The following is a 14,387-nucleotide window of genomic DNA, read 5'->3' as shown; positions in this document are numbered from 1 at the left end:
TCCCCATAGAAACTGAGAGGAACAAAGGACCAACTGTCAGGACACTCAGAAAAAGCATCGAGAGAGGTTTAGAACATATTCGAAGAGCTAAAAACTTTGAACGTTTTACTGTGAACCAGAACAAATGGAGTGAAGACCTTAGAACAGAAAGGCTAAGTGAATTTGAAGAACGATTGGCATACATTCGTAACACTTGGCCTGCTGTGGTTCCCTCCAATTTGAAGGATAAACTTGTGTTGGACTTCATGGAAGAAACGGGTAACGATGCCTTACAGTCCTTTACATGTGCATTCTGTTCAGCAAGAAAATGGTCAAAAGACTGTCGAAGAATAACACCAACTCAATTCGACCTTATGCCGATATGACTGCAGCCTGAATGTGAGGATGATATATTGTTGTGGCCCGGTACCGACGTACCTTTACCCTTTAACACCGGTCCATTGGCTGGCTTAATGATCGACCCCTCTGGAGTGGAGGACACCTCAACTTGTGAGCCTATACTTTTAAGTTGTAAATCGTGTTGTAAACACGTCAAAAAAAATAGAATACCTCGCTTATCTCTCGCTAACAACACGTTCTTGGGTCCAGTGCCTGAGGAGCTCAGGGATTTAACAGTTGTAGAGGAGAACATGATATCCCTCTGTCATGCGAAATGTATGATAGTACAGCTCAAAGAAGAAAATGGTAGCATTTCCTTACCTACTACACAACGTGGGATCAAAGGGAACATTATTGTTTATCCCCAACAGCCTACAAAGGTGTCCAACATGCTTCCTCCTTCAATTGAGGAAATTACTGCACCTTTGTGTATTTTGTTCATGGGCGCGCAGGCTCCAACAGTGGAGTGGTTACGAACTCGAGCAAAACCATTAGCAGTCAATGGCCGACGCGTTCGAAGGGCATTACAGTGGCTAAAAAAGCATAACCCTTTGTATAAGGATGTGATCTTGAATGAAGACATGCTTACCTACCTCGATACTGAGCCTGCTTTGCCCTTTTCTGTTCAACATATTCCAGTCTCTGAGCAGGCAGAAACTCTCACTTCAAGATATGAAGGGCCTATTGATTCTACTCGGAGAGGTGTTCCAAAAAATGGACCAGCTCCAGATGACACGCCATTCGAACGAGTTGTAATCACAGATGTCGATGTCAGCACGTTGTCGAATAAGTTGAGAGCGGCTGCTTTGACGCATGTCAAATCCAAAGGAGGTGGATATATCGAAATTACACATGATCCCACTCCAGTAAACGAATTCAACAATCCAGACCTATTCCTGATGATGTACCCCACTTTGTTTCCGTACGGTATAGGAGGTTTGGAAGATCACTCTCGAACGACACCGATCAAATTTCAATCACATGTCAAGCATTTGATGAGCATGAATGATACCAGATTTCAACAACACTACACCTTTATGTTCACCGCATTTAATATGGTCCAATGTCGTAAAATGTTGCTGCATACGAGCCTGAAAGTTAAAAAGAAAAGTTTTCCAGATGTTGCCCAGCATTTTGGATCTGTATCTGCAGAGGCCATAGTGGTTGTTTCCCAATGAGTAGCCAACAGTGACTTAGCAATGGCGAATACTGCTGAAGAATGGCATGTTCTGGCCTTAATGAAAGAAGTTAATGCTGTGTTGTCCGCAATACCCAGTTCTTCGATGGCTCGACTAAATAAGAGAAATGAAGTAAGAGGTTTATTAGTGGACAAAGGCTTAGCGAGTTTCTATATTACCATAAATCCGGCTGATATTTATAACCCCATTGTAAAATTTCTGGGAGGTTCTGAAATCAATGTAGACAACATGATGCCTGCAGAGATACCACGTTACTGGGATCAAAGCATTCTTGTTGCACGCAATCCAGTCACAGCAGCCACATTTTTTAATCAGTATATGAAGGCCTTCATTAAGACAATATTAGCCTACGATAAAAAACAAGACAACTTAGAAGGAGGCATTTTAGGCCTCGTCAAAGCGTACTATGGATGTGTGGAAGCGCAGGGTCACAGAACGTTACATTGCTATATGATGGTATGGGTGGAGGGTTCCCTTAATCCTGATGAGATTAAGAATAGAATTATGCTCCAGAACGATGTTGAATTTCGAGACCGCTTACTGAGTTTTTTAGATGATTCCATATCAAACGAAATACCTCCCGAACCAGAACCTGATATCTATGTACCATCCGATGGGGTGCATGCATGTACTGTTCATGGAATACAAAACAATATCCCCCCCCTTCACAGGGACCGAGCCAGGCATAAAGATCTTCATAATTTGGTTGAGGACTGTCAAAAACATTCTCATTCAAAAACCTGCTTCAAATATTGTGGTAAACATGAAAGAATTTGTCGATTTGACTTAGATGAAAAAAACTATCGAGAACATTCAACGTTCGATTATGAGAAAGGAGAATTGTGCTTACGATGTTTGGATGGACTTGTCAATAACTTCAATGAGACAATGATTCGTGCTGTATGGTGTAATATGGATATCAAGTTTATTGGGTCTGGCGCATCAGCAAAGGCGATCTTGTATTATATCACTGACTACATTACCAAATCTCAGCTGAAGGTTCATGTTGCATATGCTGCTCTAGAATTATCCGTTAAGAAACTTGGAGAATTTAATCCACAAGAAGATGACATCACCGTAAGAGCTAAACGCCTCCTTCAATGTTGTGCATATGCGATGATCTCACATCAGGAGCTGTCGTCCCAGCAAGTCGCTTCATATTTGATGGATTACAAAGACCATTTCACCAGTCACAAGTTCCAACATCTGTATTGGACTAGCTTCAAGTCCTTTTTAAACGAGGAACAACCATCTCCTGAATGCCAGCCTATACCTTCTAAAGAAACAGAGTCAGATCCGCAAGACATGGAACGTCTGTTTATGGATTTAGATAGACTTGCTGGTGAAGGCCCTGCTGATACGCTTGCCAGTGAGGATCATGACGAAAATTCTGCAGACTCTGATCATTCTAGACAACCAATTATCAACACTGATGATGATGACGATAATGAAGACGAACCGGAGAGTGATACCGTCGAAGAAGAACTGCTTCGTGTACATGACAATGGTGAGCATGAAGTCTTTCTGTCAATGGATGACAAAGGCAAACTCATAGCTTGATCCTTGACTGTATGTGACTACCAAATGCGAGGAGAGTTCCTTCACGACTTGAATTTGTGGGAATATACTGCTCATGTGACTAAAGTTCGAACAGTTCCCCCTAAAAGTAAAGTAGACGAGGACGAGCAATCTGATGATGAGGACGATGATGACGAAGAAGAAAATGAATCAGACGACGATTGCGATGAAAGTCAAGACAACAATCGTTCGAATGCTACCTCAAGTAACATTCACACTACAATGGAGGGTAGTGGTTGGTCAACTTTGGATGAAGTCTTGGCAGACAGTCACAGACATCGTCCTAAAATTAGATTTGACAATGACCACCCAGATAGTTTAACCTACCATCAAGTCGTATGTCAGCCTCTTTCCTGCCAAATTCCAGTACCTTCAGGAGCGAATATTCCTCACAGAGATCATCCAGAGGTTTATGCACAGTACTGTCGTCTAGTGCTATTACTCTTCAAGCCTTGGAGTCATGCTTCCGATTTACATGCCAATGGTCAGAGTTGGATTGATGCTTTCGAATGGTTCCAAGTGAAGTGTCCTTCTTCAATCGTCAAAATGATGAATAACATGCAGATATTACATGAATGTCACAATAGCAGAGACGATCACTTTGCCCAACGTTGTGTTCATAAAAATGTCCCTGACAGCGTATCGTATAGGAATCAGCATGACTATGACGACTTTGAGGATGAAGAAAATACTCAACAAGCAATACTTGAGCATATGCATGCTTTGGATTGTGTCACTTCCGATAGAGTGTTATGTTCGAAGCGGAATGTTGAGGATTGTCTTCGAATAGCTGAACGTTCTGGAATGTTTTTGGTACCTCCTACATTATGCAAAGCAAAGTATGACCGTTCCGTTGCCAATTCCACTGTACGAGTTGAGGAAAATGAACCTGGACTCAGTTTGGAGTCAATATGGGATAATGAATATGAAGAACGACGAGCCCGCCATAAAAAATCTGCAATGGAAGATGATCAGGACTCGTCTTCTACTCAACAGCCTCCCCGCCTACAAGAAAAATCCAAGATTGCAGATGGGTCCACTTTTCATGAGGCTTTCAAACATCCCCTTGTCCTGGAACCTAGTATTCGAAGTGACATTCCTGTAGTCAATCCTGAGACTCACGTCGACATTGAATCCATTGTCGATCAATTCAATCTCAATACTGAGCAAGCCCGAGCTTTTCGCCTTGTAGCATCGCATAGTTTGGCCTCCAAACCTGACCCGTTGAGAATGTTTCTGAGTGGTGCAGGAGGAACAGGAAAATCCACTGTCATTAACGCGATATGGACTTACTTTAATCAACGAGGCCAAGATCGTCGTTTCCGCTTGACTTCATACACCAGAATTGCAGCACGCAATATCTCGGGCATGACCATTCATTCCGCCCTAATGCTCAATCAGAGAAATAAGCGTGGAGCATCAACAAAAACGAACTGTGACCTCATAGCCATGTGGCAGGGAGTGGATTATCTTTTCATTGATGAGATCTCAATGGTGGGTTGTAAAACCTTGATGGAAATTTCTAACGCACTTTGCTTAGCCAAGGAAGACAAGAGTCCCTTTGGTGGTATGAATATTATAGTTGCTGGTGATCTCGCTCAGTTACCGCTGGTCATTGATAAAACACTGTTCACGCACTTCAAATACTTTTCGTCTGCTCCTTCCAATCAACTTCAAGTGGGAGGTAAGTTACTGTGGCTTTGCATCAACACTGTCATAGTCCTACATGAAATTTGGCACCAAAGAGGTGCAGACAACTCCGCATTCGTCGATATGCTAGGCAGGTTATGAACAGGATCATGCACCCAAGCCGATTACCAGATGTTATCATCCAGAGTTATTGATGTCAAACGACCAGATTGGACCACTGATGACTGGTGTAATACGCCACTGATTGTCGCCCAAAACAATATCAAAGATGCCTTCAATGACAGAATGACACGAGCATTCGCAGAACGTTCCGGACGAGAACTCCACTACTATTATTCTGTTGATACCCACAAGAATTTACCAATAACAGACGACGATCTACGTGATCACTTGTACTCCCTTAGCACGGGTACAACAAACCAAAGATTGGGTGCCCTACCTTTGGTGATTGGAATGCCTGTTATGATCACACAAAACTTCGACATTCAAGGCGGTGTGGTAAACAGCTCAACAGGGATCCTAAAGAAAATCCGGTATCATGAGGACGATGCAGGAAGACGAATAGCCACGTCCTGTGTTGTAGACATACCCACTATGACTGGAGACTGTCTCCCAGAACTCACCCCCCACGAGGCAGTCGTGCTCAAGGACACTGTGGATATGAATTTCAGGCATCCTTACAGTGGAAAAAGATGTCATATAAAATGCACGCAGTTACCTTTGGTTCCCGGGTTTGCATTCATGGCACATAAAGCTCAGGGTCAAACAATGTCTTCCACGATTGTTGATCTCAACAGCTGTCGAGGAACAGAGATGCCATATATGATGATATCAAGGGTAAAGTCACTCAATGGTTTGTTGATCCTACGTTCCTTTTCTATGAATGCTATCACCAAATGGCCTCCGGAAGAATATCGTAAGGAAATGAAACGGCTCAATGTTCTTCGCCTACTAACCTTGGTAAAACATGGCACAGCCTCAGAAAAAAAATCCGTGGAAGCTGATTTGCTCTGCTTGTCGATCACTGAAGATAACGCCGATCGTTACACCTGTGGATCCACTGATGTCAATGATTCAGACCGAAGAAAAGTAGAACACATACAAGATGCCATTGACCACCTAGATTCTGGACAAAACAATAGTTCTGTGCAGAGACACCATGTTGGAAAAGAAAGTGCCTCACATCATCGAAGGAAACGAACACGACCACAAGGCAATCTTGATATCATTGATGAACCTCAGTCCAAACGTCCGTGGAAATGATAAAGAAAAGTACCAAAAAATACTTCACGTTCGATTAAAGATACAATAGATCATTTCATTGTGCTACGTTCCTAAAACTCGTTCGATGTGCTGTTATAAATGACATCAATCATATCTAACAAAGTTTTTAGTCAGTACTACCATGCTTTAAAGAATCAATGTACCTTCGTCCTTCATTCCATAAGCTTCAGGCGTCAATGAGAAATCAACCATAATACTGTTATACATGAGTCTGAGCACTAGATCAGCACGATTACATTTCATTGAAAATGCACATACATAATGTAACGTGGATTCATCCCATATGAATGCGCGAAGCATGCCACCAGCCCACCTAGTGCTGTCGCCATTTTGATTCGGTACTGCTTTTGATACCCGTTTCCTGCCACAAGCTAAATAATGTTCTTGGTCAATCACGGTGGAAACCTAGTACAAGAAACTTACGTGCAACGTCACACCATGTGGCATAGTGCTTGACTGTTCTTCAATACTTGCATCTGAGTCATCAGAAGACCTTTTACATTTGGGAGCCATGTTTACATCCTCCAGAATTGACTGCGATGAGTTTTATAGTGACTTGTCTGGCTTTCATCATACGTCATCCCATTTTACAGACAAGTTTCGGTTGGAGAAGAAGAAAGACACCTCGTGCCACGTGTATGCGACGGTCCACAATAGGCGGATGGCAGACCATGCCAGGTAAGAAGTATGACATCATAGCTATTGATTCTAATCGCCCTCTGCCCCCACTTGTGATGTACCATGTAGCCATACCCTACAATAGGATTAACGTGGAACAACATCCGCTTCGCTTCGCTATCGTAAAAAAATACATTTCATTCTCGGAAAGACTTAGAACTAATAATACATTCTTAAACAGCAGTCACAAGGTTACGTGGATGCATGTTGCATCATCTCTGATAAGTTATCAACGTCTGCATTGCTGGTCCCTTCCATGTTCACAGCGACACTGATGCCTTTGAAATGAACACGTCGCTTCTTCGGAGGTGGCTGAATAGGTTCAGTACCAGCCCCCAAAAACTTGCCAATGCTTTTCAAGATCTTGAGAAAAATCAGAGTGCTATGAGAAACTAAACAGACGAAGTCACCTCTGTACCAATCCTTTCCATCACCATGACAGATTCTAACCTGACCATAAACCTAACACGGTTAGATAGTTTCAACATTCAGAAACACAATCCAAGATCAATGATGTGCCTGGGTCATAACATCGTTGGATTCATTTCAGTAATCGACCTATTTCCGTCATTAAATCTTTGGCATGAAAGAGAAGCAAAAACTTACAGAGTACCATCATGCTCTGTCCCCCATTTCATAAAATCAACAACGTTGTCTTCCATGTATTGATGACTTCCTTTTTCTAGGATTGTCTTCAAGATATTGCCTGAGTCAATGCATTGAGGATCCACTATGTTTGTCTTGACTCGTGCCATAGGCATCAACAACCTAGTCTCAGCACAAATCGCCACCATAGTGTCAACGCGACTAGGATAGAACATTGATGGCTTGCTATCAAATCTCGACATAAAGTAGTGAATGGCTTCGATAGCACTAACTGCGTCGCTAAAAGCTTTGTCTTCTTTGTCTCCTGAGATGAGCATCGACTGCACCAGATCATTCAGACGGTTCCTACAAAATGATAAATGCCACATCTTTTCTGACATGGAACCCACTCACAAATAATCAGACCTGCAATTCAACACCGGAGGCACATATCCTTCTAACAAAACTCCTTCAACTTGAAGAACAACTTCCTCCCCACTATCTGCCCAAATCAAATAGTTGTATTTGCTCGATCGCTTTGTGTCCACAGTAAAATTCCCATCGATGGTACTTTCATTCTTGTACATTCGTAATTGGAACTTCGCATTCACCGTTTGGTCTTTAATCGAATGTACATTTGTTAAAGCTAGCAACAGGCTCAGTAGTTGGAGCAGTGGAAGACAAAGCACCGTACCTTGCTTCATTTCTGATAGAAGAAGCTTCACGTGACTGGCATCAACTCGTGGAATTCATGACAGAGGCATGAAGTCTTCGTCCTTGACCTGCTGCCGACTTTTATGTGCCACAATGACAGTAAATATTGACACTTATGAAGAGTAATCCATATTATGCCTTCATCTGAAACCGTCATCCGCCCTTTATGTATTGACTATGCTCACGTGTGCCCCTGTATGTTCAAGTTCTGCCTATTGTGTATGCTTTGACTAAGCTCTCCTTGTTCGTTGATGACTTTCATGATGCGTCCCACAGCCATAATACTGGATAACTGGCTGGTATAGTACTGCAATGACGCGCTTGTGATAGCTAAGCGGTCATTCTGTCTCACCACTTCAATGTACGGTAAAACACGGATCTATCTCCTATAAAACCTGTCAGTCAAACACACCAACCCCCCACCCTTCTCATATCATGCCAGCCATTGCCAATACAACCAACAAAAAAACTAAGTACATTCTTTCGTCTGCACCATTACACTTTATTGATTGTTCATGTTAGACAATCTCAGCCTGATAAGCAACTCCAACATGAGAAACATTCCGGAGACAACATTCCCAAATCCACTCCCCATTCCAAACGAATTCACGTTGCTGGTGGTGAACCGGAAAAGTGAGTCTTTCCTATTCTCCATGTAAATTATCTTAACGTACCACAGAGATAACGCCAGTGATAAAACTGTATCTGAGGATGAAAAGTACGTCTTCACACAATTCTACCCTCCTCCATGCCTTATAATCAGCCTCACAAATGATGCTCCTGTTGTCCCCGGCGACAACAACAACACGTACGTCATTTGGCAACTCCATCCGTACCCCCATTAACATTCGTTCAGCGACAACAAGGAGAATGTTTCTGGCTCAAATGTTCCCAAAGACTTGTTCATATTTCTTTTTTATGTAACGTTTGTCTTCCTGATGACTTTCAAAGAACTACCACGGGCGAAGAGACCATTAATACGCCCAACAGTCAATTTGTAGCTATCGACGTCTCCCAAATGTCAAGGTAAGCCAACATTTCCTCTCTTATACCATTTTAAAACCTCTTTTAGTGCATTCAACTCTGTCAATCTTCCCTTCTTTGCCAACTTGCTTGCCGGAAAAGTCATTTCTGTTTTGCCGTGCATGAAGGAAGTCGGAGTCTCTTATGGGGACCCTGACCCATGTGTTATTACTCCAGTTGTCCTCGCTCACGACCTCACAAAAAATGAGGATAAAGCTCGGTATTTATTACTCTACTAAAATTACTTCTCCCTTCGCTCACGAACAACATAGTCGCATTCTTAAGTTTGCTTTCGATGCCCAAGGTCACAACATGCAGAACTTGTTCAGCGCGTCTCCTCGTCACTTCAAATACCTTGTCGTTAACCCCAAGAACGAAGGTCACAAGATCGTCTATTCGAAGAACAACAAAGACGTAACGTTCTTTATTGTAGGCAAGGTAACTTATTGCAGCCTTGCTACTGGAGAATACAATAAAGAGATCAACATCCAACCGCTTGGTCGTCAATGGCCATGTTGCATTGCTGTCATCGCCCAAGTTCTCAAATTCAACAATCCTGTCATGGGCACATACAAGGACGGTATGATGCTGTCTTCCTATCAAAAACCGGCTGAAGGTAAATGCCACACCAACTTGATTACACACCTACTGACTACCAATTTAGGAGGAAAAGAACCTACCATCAAAAAAATTCTGGTTGATGGCTTCCACCACGGTCCTCGTAAGTCTAACTTTCATCGAATGTTACATTACCTTCTCAAACTTTTACACTTTTAGCCATTTGTGCCTGGAATGAAGAAGGTGACTGACCCGCAAAGTATTCTCACCGAAGCTTACATATTTGATTCAGTTCCCATGTATGCCAGATCTGATGCTTTCACGCTTACCAACTACTCTAGACTGGCTCGAACGGATGAGTTCGAGGTCGGATCTTACGTCCTTGTCGCCTTCACTATAGGAGGCTATTGTGCCAGGGATGACCTCGAACGAGTGTCCTTGAACATTCAATTCACTATCGGCTTAGAAGATCACAGCCCCCTCGACGTTGGCGATGTGACTGATGCCTTTGTCCAAGAATTCGGAGATGAAACTCCACTTGGCATCGACAACGTCACACCGATGGCACTCTCGTCTGAGACGATTGAGGCTATCAACGTTGAGGACATTCCTGCCGGCCCTATGATGTAAACTTGTATCCTTCTGTACAATATGTACTTGTAGTTCCCACAATTCTTGTATTATGCCATCATTGTACAATAGTTTTCTCGCAGCGGCAATGTATGTTTGCAATCCTGTACTTAACAATCCGATCACCGATTGAATCTGATATTGTATGCATTTCTGTCTCAGACCAATTGAAAGTGAATGTTTATATACTTCAACCACTGGCAGTTTCCCCTATCCCCACTAAAGTTAACGTATCATGGCAGATGACAATCCTCCTCACGAAAGCACTGTGACCTTCATCTTCAATGACCTACCGTCTTTTTTTACTGCCTCAGAAGTCGTCCAAGCCATGCTAGACTATTTCGATTGCCATTCCCTCGTCACAATGTCCCATACAAATACCCTCTTCCGTGACCATGTTCGATCGCTGATAGGTCATCACCTGCAATGCACACTCAGTGCCTTCTTACCCGAGGACCTGTACTTGCAATTTTTCACTGTTCTGGACTTTACCGAGTCTGCAATTAGTGGCTCCGTCGCCCTACACGCACTGACACCATTATGTTCTTGGTCATCTGCTGATCTTAACTTAGTTGTTCCTACATACCACAGTGACAAATGGGTCACATTTTTTCGTGCAAACGGATTCAAACCCCACACTCCCCCTGCTGACAATAAATTCTCTGACCATCGCCTCTACACTATGCATATAAAAACATTGTGGACCTACCCAGACGTCAGTATCCATGCTGTACCCTCTACAAAATATTGACTTTCCCCAGAAGCAAACGATTGCTATTACTGAAAGTAGTGACAGTTCTCTATTCCCTCCCATCCTCGCATCGTTAACAACAAGTCAAATGAACTTCATCACTTCCAGTCACATCTATTGCCTATATCCATCACTTACTGTGCACAAGATTGTCATCAACGCATTCAATGCAGTCCGCTATCAAGATTTTTGTGTACCCCTTGACAACAACCACTGTGCCAGACTTCTCCAGCAAGACTTAACACTCAGGGAAGACGGCGGTAATGCCAGTCATCCCTGTTGCAACGAGTGTCCCTTACTGAGGAGAACCGTAAACAGATTTCGAGGCATTGGAGTGTTTCAATGGGGAGGGTATTGTTTTATGAAGAAAACTGAAGTCGACCTGATTGACACATCGAGGTGCCATTACATGTGGCAACTGGGTACCCGGTGCGAAAATTCCCTTTGCCCTAACTCCACAAATTGCTCTGTCACCACTATGGAAGATGCATGATCTAATACTATTACATTACAATTTGGTACAGATTTACTTCAGGGACATTCATTGTATTGAATCTCGAATAAAACTCCATCCCTTTTTAGCCTTCCAAGTCTGCCGGTCGCACGAATTGTTCCAAATATGTTGCCTTCATGGCCGCTAGCGCTCGAACAAACAGAATAAAATGTTCACACATGTCCATGTGCCTCCCCACAGAATCCGCATTCTACATGCCATCAGCAATTGAATCCTTTCTATCATGCAGTATTATGATTTCGCGCTATATCTTATCTTATCGGCTTCCTCGTAATCTCGCTATGCTAATTCTCCGAACTTGATCACATTCTACCATGAGGGTTCAGTACGTTTACCGTACCATTGCAGACACTTGTAGTATATTTAGCACGACCCAAACTGTATTTAAGTAGCTCGACTGCAGGTCTTAAACCTCAGTCTCGAACTAAAGTTTATTCACCCGATAACTTAGTCTGAACTCACTCTCGCTCTAACTAAGCGGAAGCTCCTTGAGTGAAACCTGCGGACAACACAAAGCGCCTGACCGAAGTGCGAGTCACGCTTAGTTGTTTGATCTTGTTTGTGTAATCAGTTGTTAACAATTAGTTCGAGACTTTCTTACTCTTCATCAACAACCACGTTGACGAACAGTAATGAATGAACCCAGTCGAACAATATCTCACCGACCTCTTTGGACTACAAGGCTTTATTGCCATAGCCTATCTCGCGTTCCTATATGGATACGAGTACAGATGAAACCAGGAGCCAGTCTCTGAAGAAGCTCTCCCTGTCGAAGCCTCCAACCTGGAGGCTAGACGACTGGACACACCCCCTCCCAACTACGTTGACGACAGACCTGAACCCATCATCCACTTCATCTTCATCACTGACGATGAGTGGATCACGGAAGACTCCGACTCAGACACCAGCTCTGAAGTGGAAGGATGGCCCACACAAAGAGGCTCAGTTGTTGAAGAAGAAGAAGAGCAAGGAGTCTACGAAAGGGGGATGGACGAGCGTGTTCTCTCTCCTATTACCGAGGAGGAAAGCGAAGGAAGTAATCCCTGGAGCGCCCCTTCCCCCACTTCAACCGAGAACTCAGCCGCCAACCCTGGATATGATTCAGACGGACAGCGCCTCTATCAAAGAGGGCTTAGATACCATTTGGGAGAAGGAAGAACGGCTGAAGATGGAACTGGAAGCAGTTCAGATGAGGAAAGCAGCGATACAGAAGAGGACAACGACAGCGACGAGCTTCCAGGGCCACGTAACAACTGGTCCCCTCCAAGGCTGGACTCGAGAGGAGAAACCTGGGGCAACTACTATGCCCGGGAAGACTCCTCCGACGACGAAGGGAGCTACCTTGACCTCATCACCCGACCAAACACCCCGCTCGTCCTCAATGATAGGGCCGGGGAAGCCACTACAGAGCTCGACCGGTGTGAGCCCACCTACGACGCTGACGCCAGCTGTGATATATGCAGACAAACACAGGACTACGCTGACGCATGGCTCATGTACGGAGGAATCGAACCTCCTTCCTCTGTCGTCCCATTTGCCATCTACCCCCTTGCCCCAGAACACCCACTCGCCGCCCCAGTCCCCTTCATCGCACCCTGGGTATGGGATAGACCTAGAAGGCCAGACTTCGATCAGGTCATTCTCAGGGTCAACGAGTGGGCCTGAATCATTAGAAACTGGAACCGAATCATCACAGGAAGCCAGGAGCCTTTTGAGCGAGTCTGACCAATCGGACTTAGAAGAAGGAGAAATTTACGAGAACCGTGGAACCAGGCCACCTTCGATTTGGAGCAGCTACACCGGGCAGGAGAGTACGGTGACGAGGATGTCATCCCAGAGTTCGTGGAAGGATCTAGCTCGGGAGCCTACTGAGGCCGAGCTCAATAATATGACATATCTGGAAATGCTGCATTGGATCGAGAAGAAGTTACCACGAGAACTCTCATGGAATGGTTCCGCACAAGGCAGGTACTTCCAACAGAACAAGGACTCCCAGGTGGGAGGCCAAGTGCTATATCGAGAAACGATCTTCCACACCAATATCTTATGGAACCAAGTACACCTGGAAGATTTCACGGAACCTGGAGAATGGTACGAAGTACCAGAACCCTCGGACATTTCCAGCGGAGAAACGGTGGACTTAAGCCACCTGTCAATCCTCAAACGAACAGGATACGTTGATTCTAGCAGGCTGTTCGCAGCAGCAGGAATGCCAGGAAGCGCAGGGGCAGCCGCAGCCGCAGCAGTCCCCGTGGTTCCGGTCCCTGCACCACAAGGACCCTTATCCCCACATCACAACCCTGCATTATGATCATTACCATGACCCGCAGCCATCCCTATTCCCGCAGACCCCGTACAACCACCGAATACGCCACCACCATTCATAGTCGGCGTAGCCAATACCAATCCATGGGGACAGGTAAAACCACAGTTAGCGGAACCCCCCGAGAAGTTCAAAGGGGAATCCAGCGACGTGGACCGCTTCCTTAACCAGTGCGAAGACTATTTCCAAGTATTTCCACAACAGTTCACCATGAATGCACACGGACAAAGCCCGAACAGGGTTGTGTTCTGCACGTTTCGACTTGCGGAAAAAGCCTTGCACTGGTGGAACCACGCCAGGGATGAATACTATGATGAAACATGCGGATACCTGCGATACCCGGCCTGGCAAACGTTCAGACAAATAATAGAAGATCAGTTTCGGACTGATGCGGAAGTAGAACTCAAGCTACAGGAGTTCAAACGCATATGGCAAAACACGTACAAATTGGCCAAAGAATTCTTCCGAGACTTCAAACGACTGGCAAAGGAGTCAGGGAAGCGTCACAACGAAGAGTACATG

General features: G+C 44.4%; 8 protein-coding genes across 8 annotated transcripts; 7 read left to right on the top strand and 1 right to left on the bottom strand.

Annotated features, from left to right (window-relative positions):
* Positions 1-629: 629 nt before the first annotated feature.
* On the top strand, positions 630-1,556 carry EV420DRAFT_1267729 (uncharacterized protein; the record flags this gene model as incomplete). Its single annotated transcript, XM_060467402.1, has 1 exon — positions 630-1,556. One exon carries the CDS (start codon positions 630-632, stop codon positions 1,554-1,556), a length of 927 nt encoding a protein of 308 aa, XP_060332538.1.
* Positions 1,557-1,895: 339 nt separating this feature from the next.
* Positions 1,896-3,137, top strand: EV420DRAFT_1267822 (uncharacterized protein; the record flags this gene model as incomplete). Its single annotated transcript, XM_060467410.1, has 1 exon — positions 1,896-3,137. The coding sequence occupies one exon, from the start codon at positions 1,896-1,898 to the stop codon at positions 3,135-3,137; it is 1,242 nt and encodes a 413-aa protein (XP_060332537.1).
* A 393-nt stretch (positions 3,138-3,530) lies between these two features.
* EV420DRAFT_1216961 (uncharacterized protein) lies at positions 3,531-3,752 on the top strand (the record flags this gene model as incomplete). The annotated part of the gene is made up of 1 exon (XM_060466418.1): positions 3,531-3,752. A coding segment is annotated over one exon (222 nt), but the record flags the coding sequence as incomplete, so codon positions are not given.
* A 525-nt stretch (positions 3,753-4,277) lies between these two features.
* Positions 4,278-4,691, top strand: EV420DRAFT_1219362 (P-loop containing nucleoside triphosphate hydrolase protein; the record flags this gene model as incomplete). The annotated part of the gene is made up of 1 exon (XM_060466439.1): positions 4,278-4,691. A coding segment is annotated over one exon (414 nt), but the record flags the coding sequence as incomplete, so codon positions are not given.
* A 399-nt stretch (positions 4,692-5,090) lies between these two features.
* EV420DRAFT_1267526 (uncharacterized protein) lies at positions 5,091-5,468 on the top strand (the record flags this gene model as incomplete). Its single annotated transcript, XM_060467391.1, has 1 exon — positions 5,091-5,468. A coding segment is annotated over one exon (378 nt), but the record flags the coding sequence as incomplete, so codon positions are not given.
* Positions 5,469-5,543: 75 nt separating this feature from the next.
* On the top strand, positions 5,544-5,762 carry EV420DRAFT_1215187 (uncharacterized protein; the record flags this gene model as incomplete). Its single annotated transcript, XM_060466396.1, has 1 exon — positions 5,544-5,762. A coding segment is annotated over one exon (219 nt), but the record flags the coding sequence as incomplete, so codon positions are not given.
* Positions 5,763-6,139: 377 nt separating this feature from the next.
* On the bottom strand, positions 6,140-8,056 carry EV420DRAFT_1478271 (uncharacterized protein; the record flags this gene model as incomplete). Its single annotated transcript, XM_060469478.1, has 9 exons — positions 6,140-6,183; positions 6,233-6,285; positions 6,348-6,460; positions 6,513-6,623; positions 6,830-6,884; positions 6,964-7,130; positions 7,178-7,229; positions 7,374-7,718; positions 7,767-8,056. The coding sequence occupies 9 exons, from the start codon at positions 8,054-8,056 to the stop codon at positions 6,140-6,142; spliced, it is 1,230 nt and encodes a 409-aa protein (XP_060332532.1).
* A 445-nt stretch (positions 8,057-8,501) lies between these two features.
* Positions 8,502-10,277, top strand: EV420DRAFT_1478270 (uncharacterized protein; the record flags this gene model as incomplete). Its single annotated transcript, XM_060469477.1, has 10 exons — positions 8,502-8,539; positions 8,589-8,699; positions 8,746-8,784; positions 8,830-8,874; positions 9,018-9,092; positions 9,139-9,309; positions 9,362-9,705; positions 9,754-9,810; positions 9,867-9,890; positions 9,940-10,277. 10 exons carry the CDS (start codon positions 8,502-8,504, stop codon positions 10,275-10,277), a joined length of 1,242 nt encoding a protein of 413 aa, XP_060332531.1.
* Positions 10,278-14,387: the final 4,110 nt, after the last annotated feature.

This window comes from Desarmillaria tabescens, assembly GCF_030435595.1.
Source record: "Desarmillaria tabescens strain CCBAS 213 chromosome Unknown EV420scaffold_12, whole genome shotgun sequence".
NCBI lineage: Eukaryota > Fungi > Basidiomycota > Agaricomycetes > Agaricales > Physalacriaceae > Desarmillaria > Desarmillaria tabescens.
Note: the sequence above shows the minus strand (reverse complement) of the source record. Positions and strands in the feature narration are given on the sequence as shown.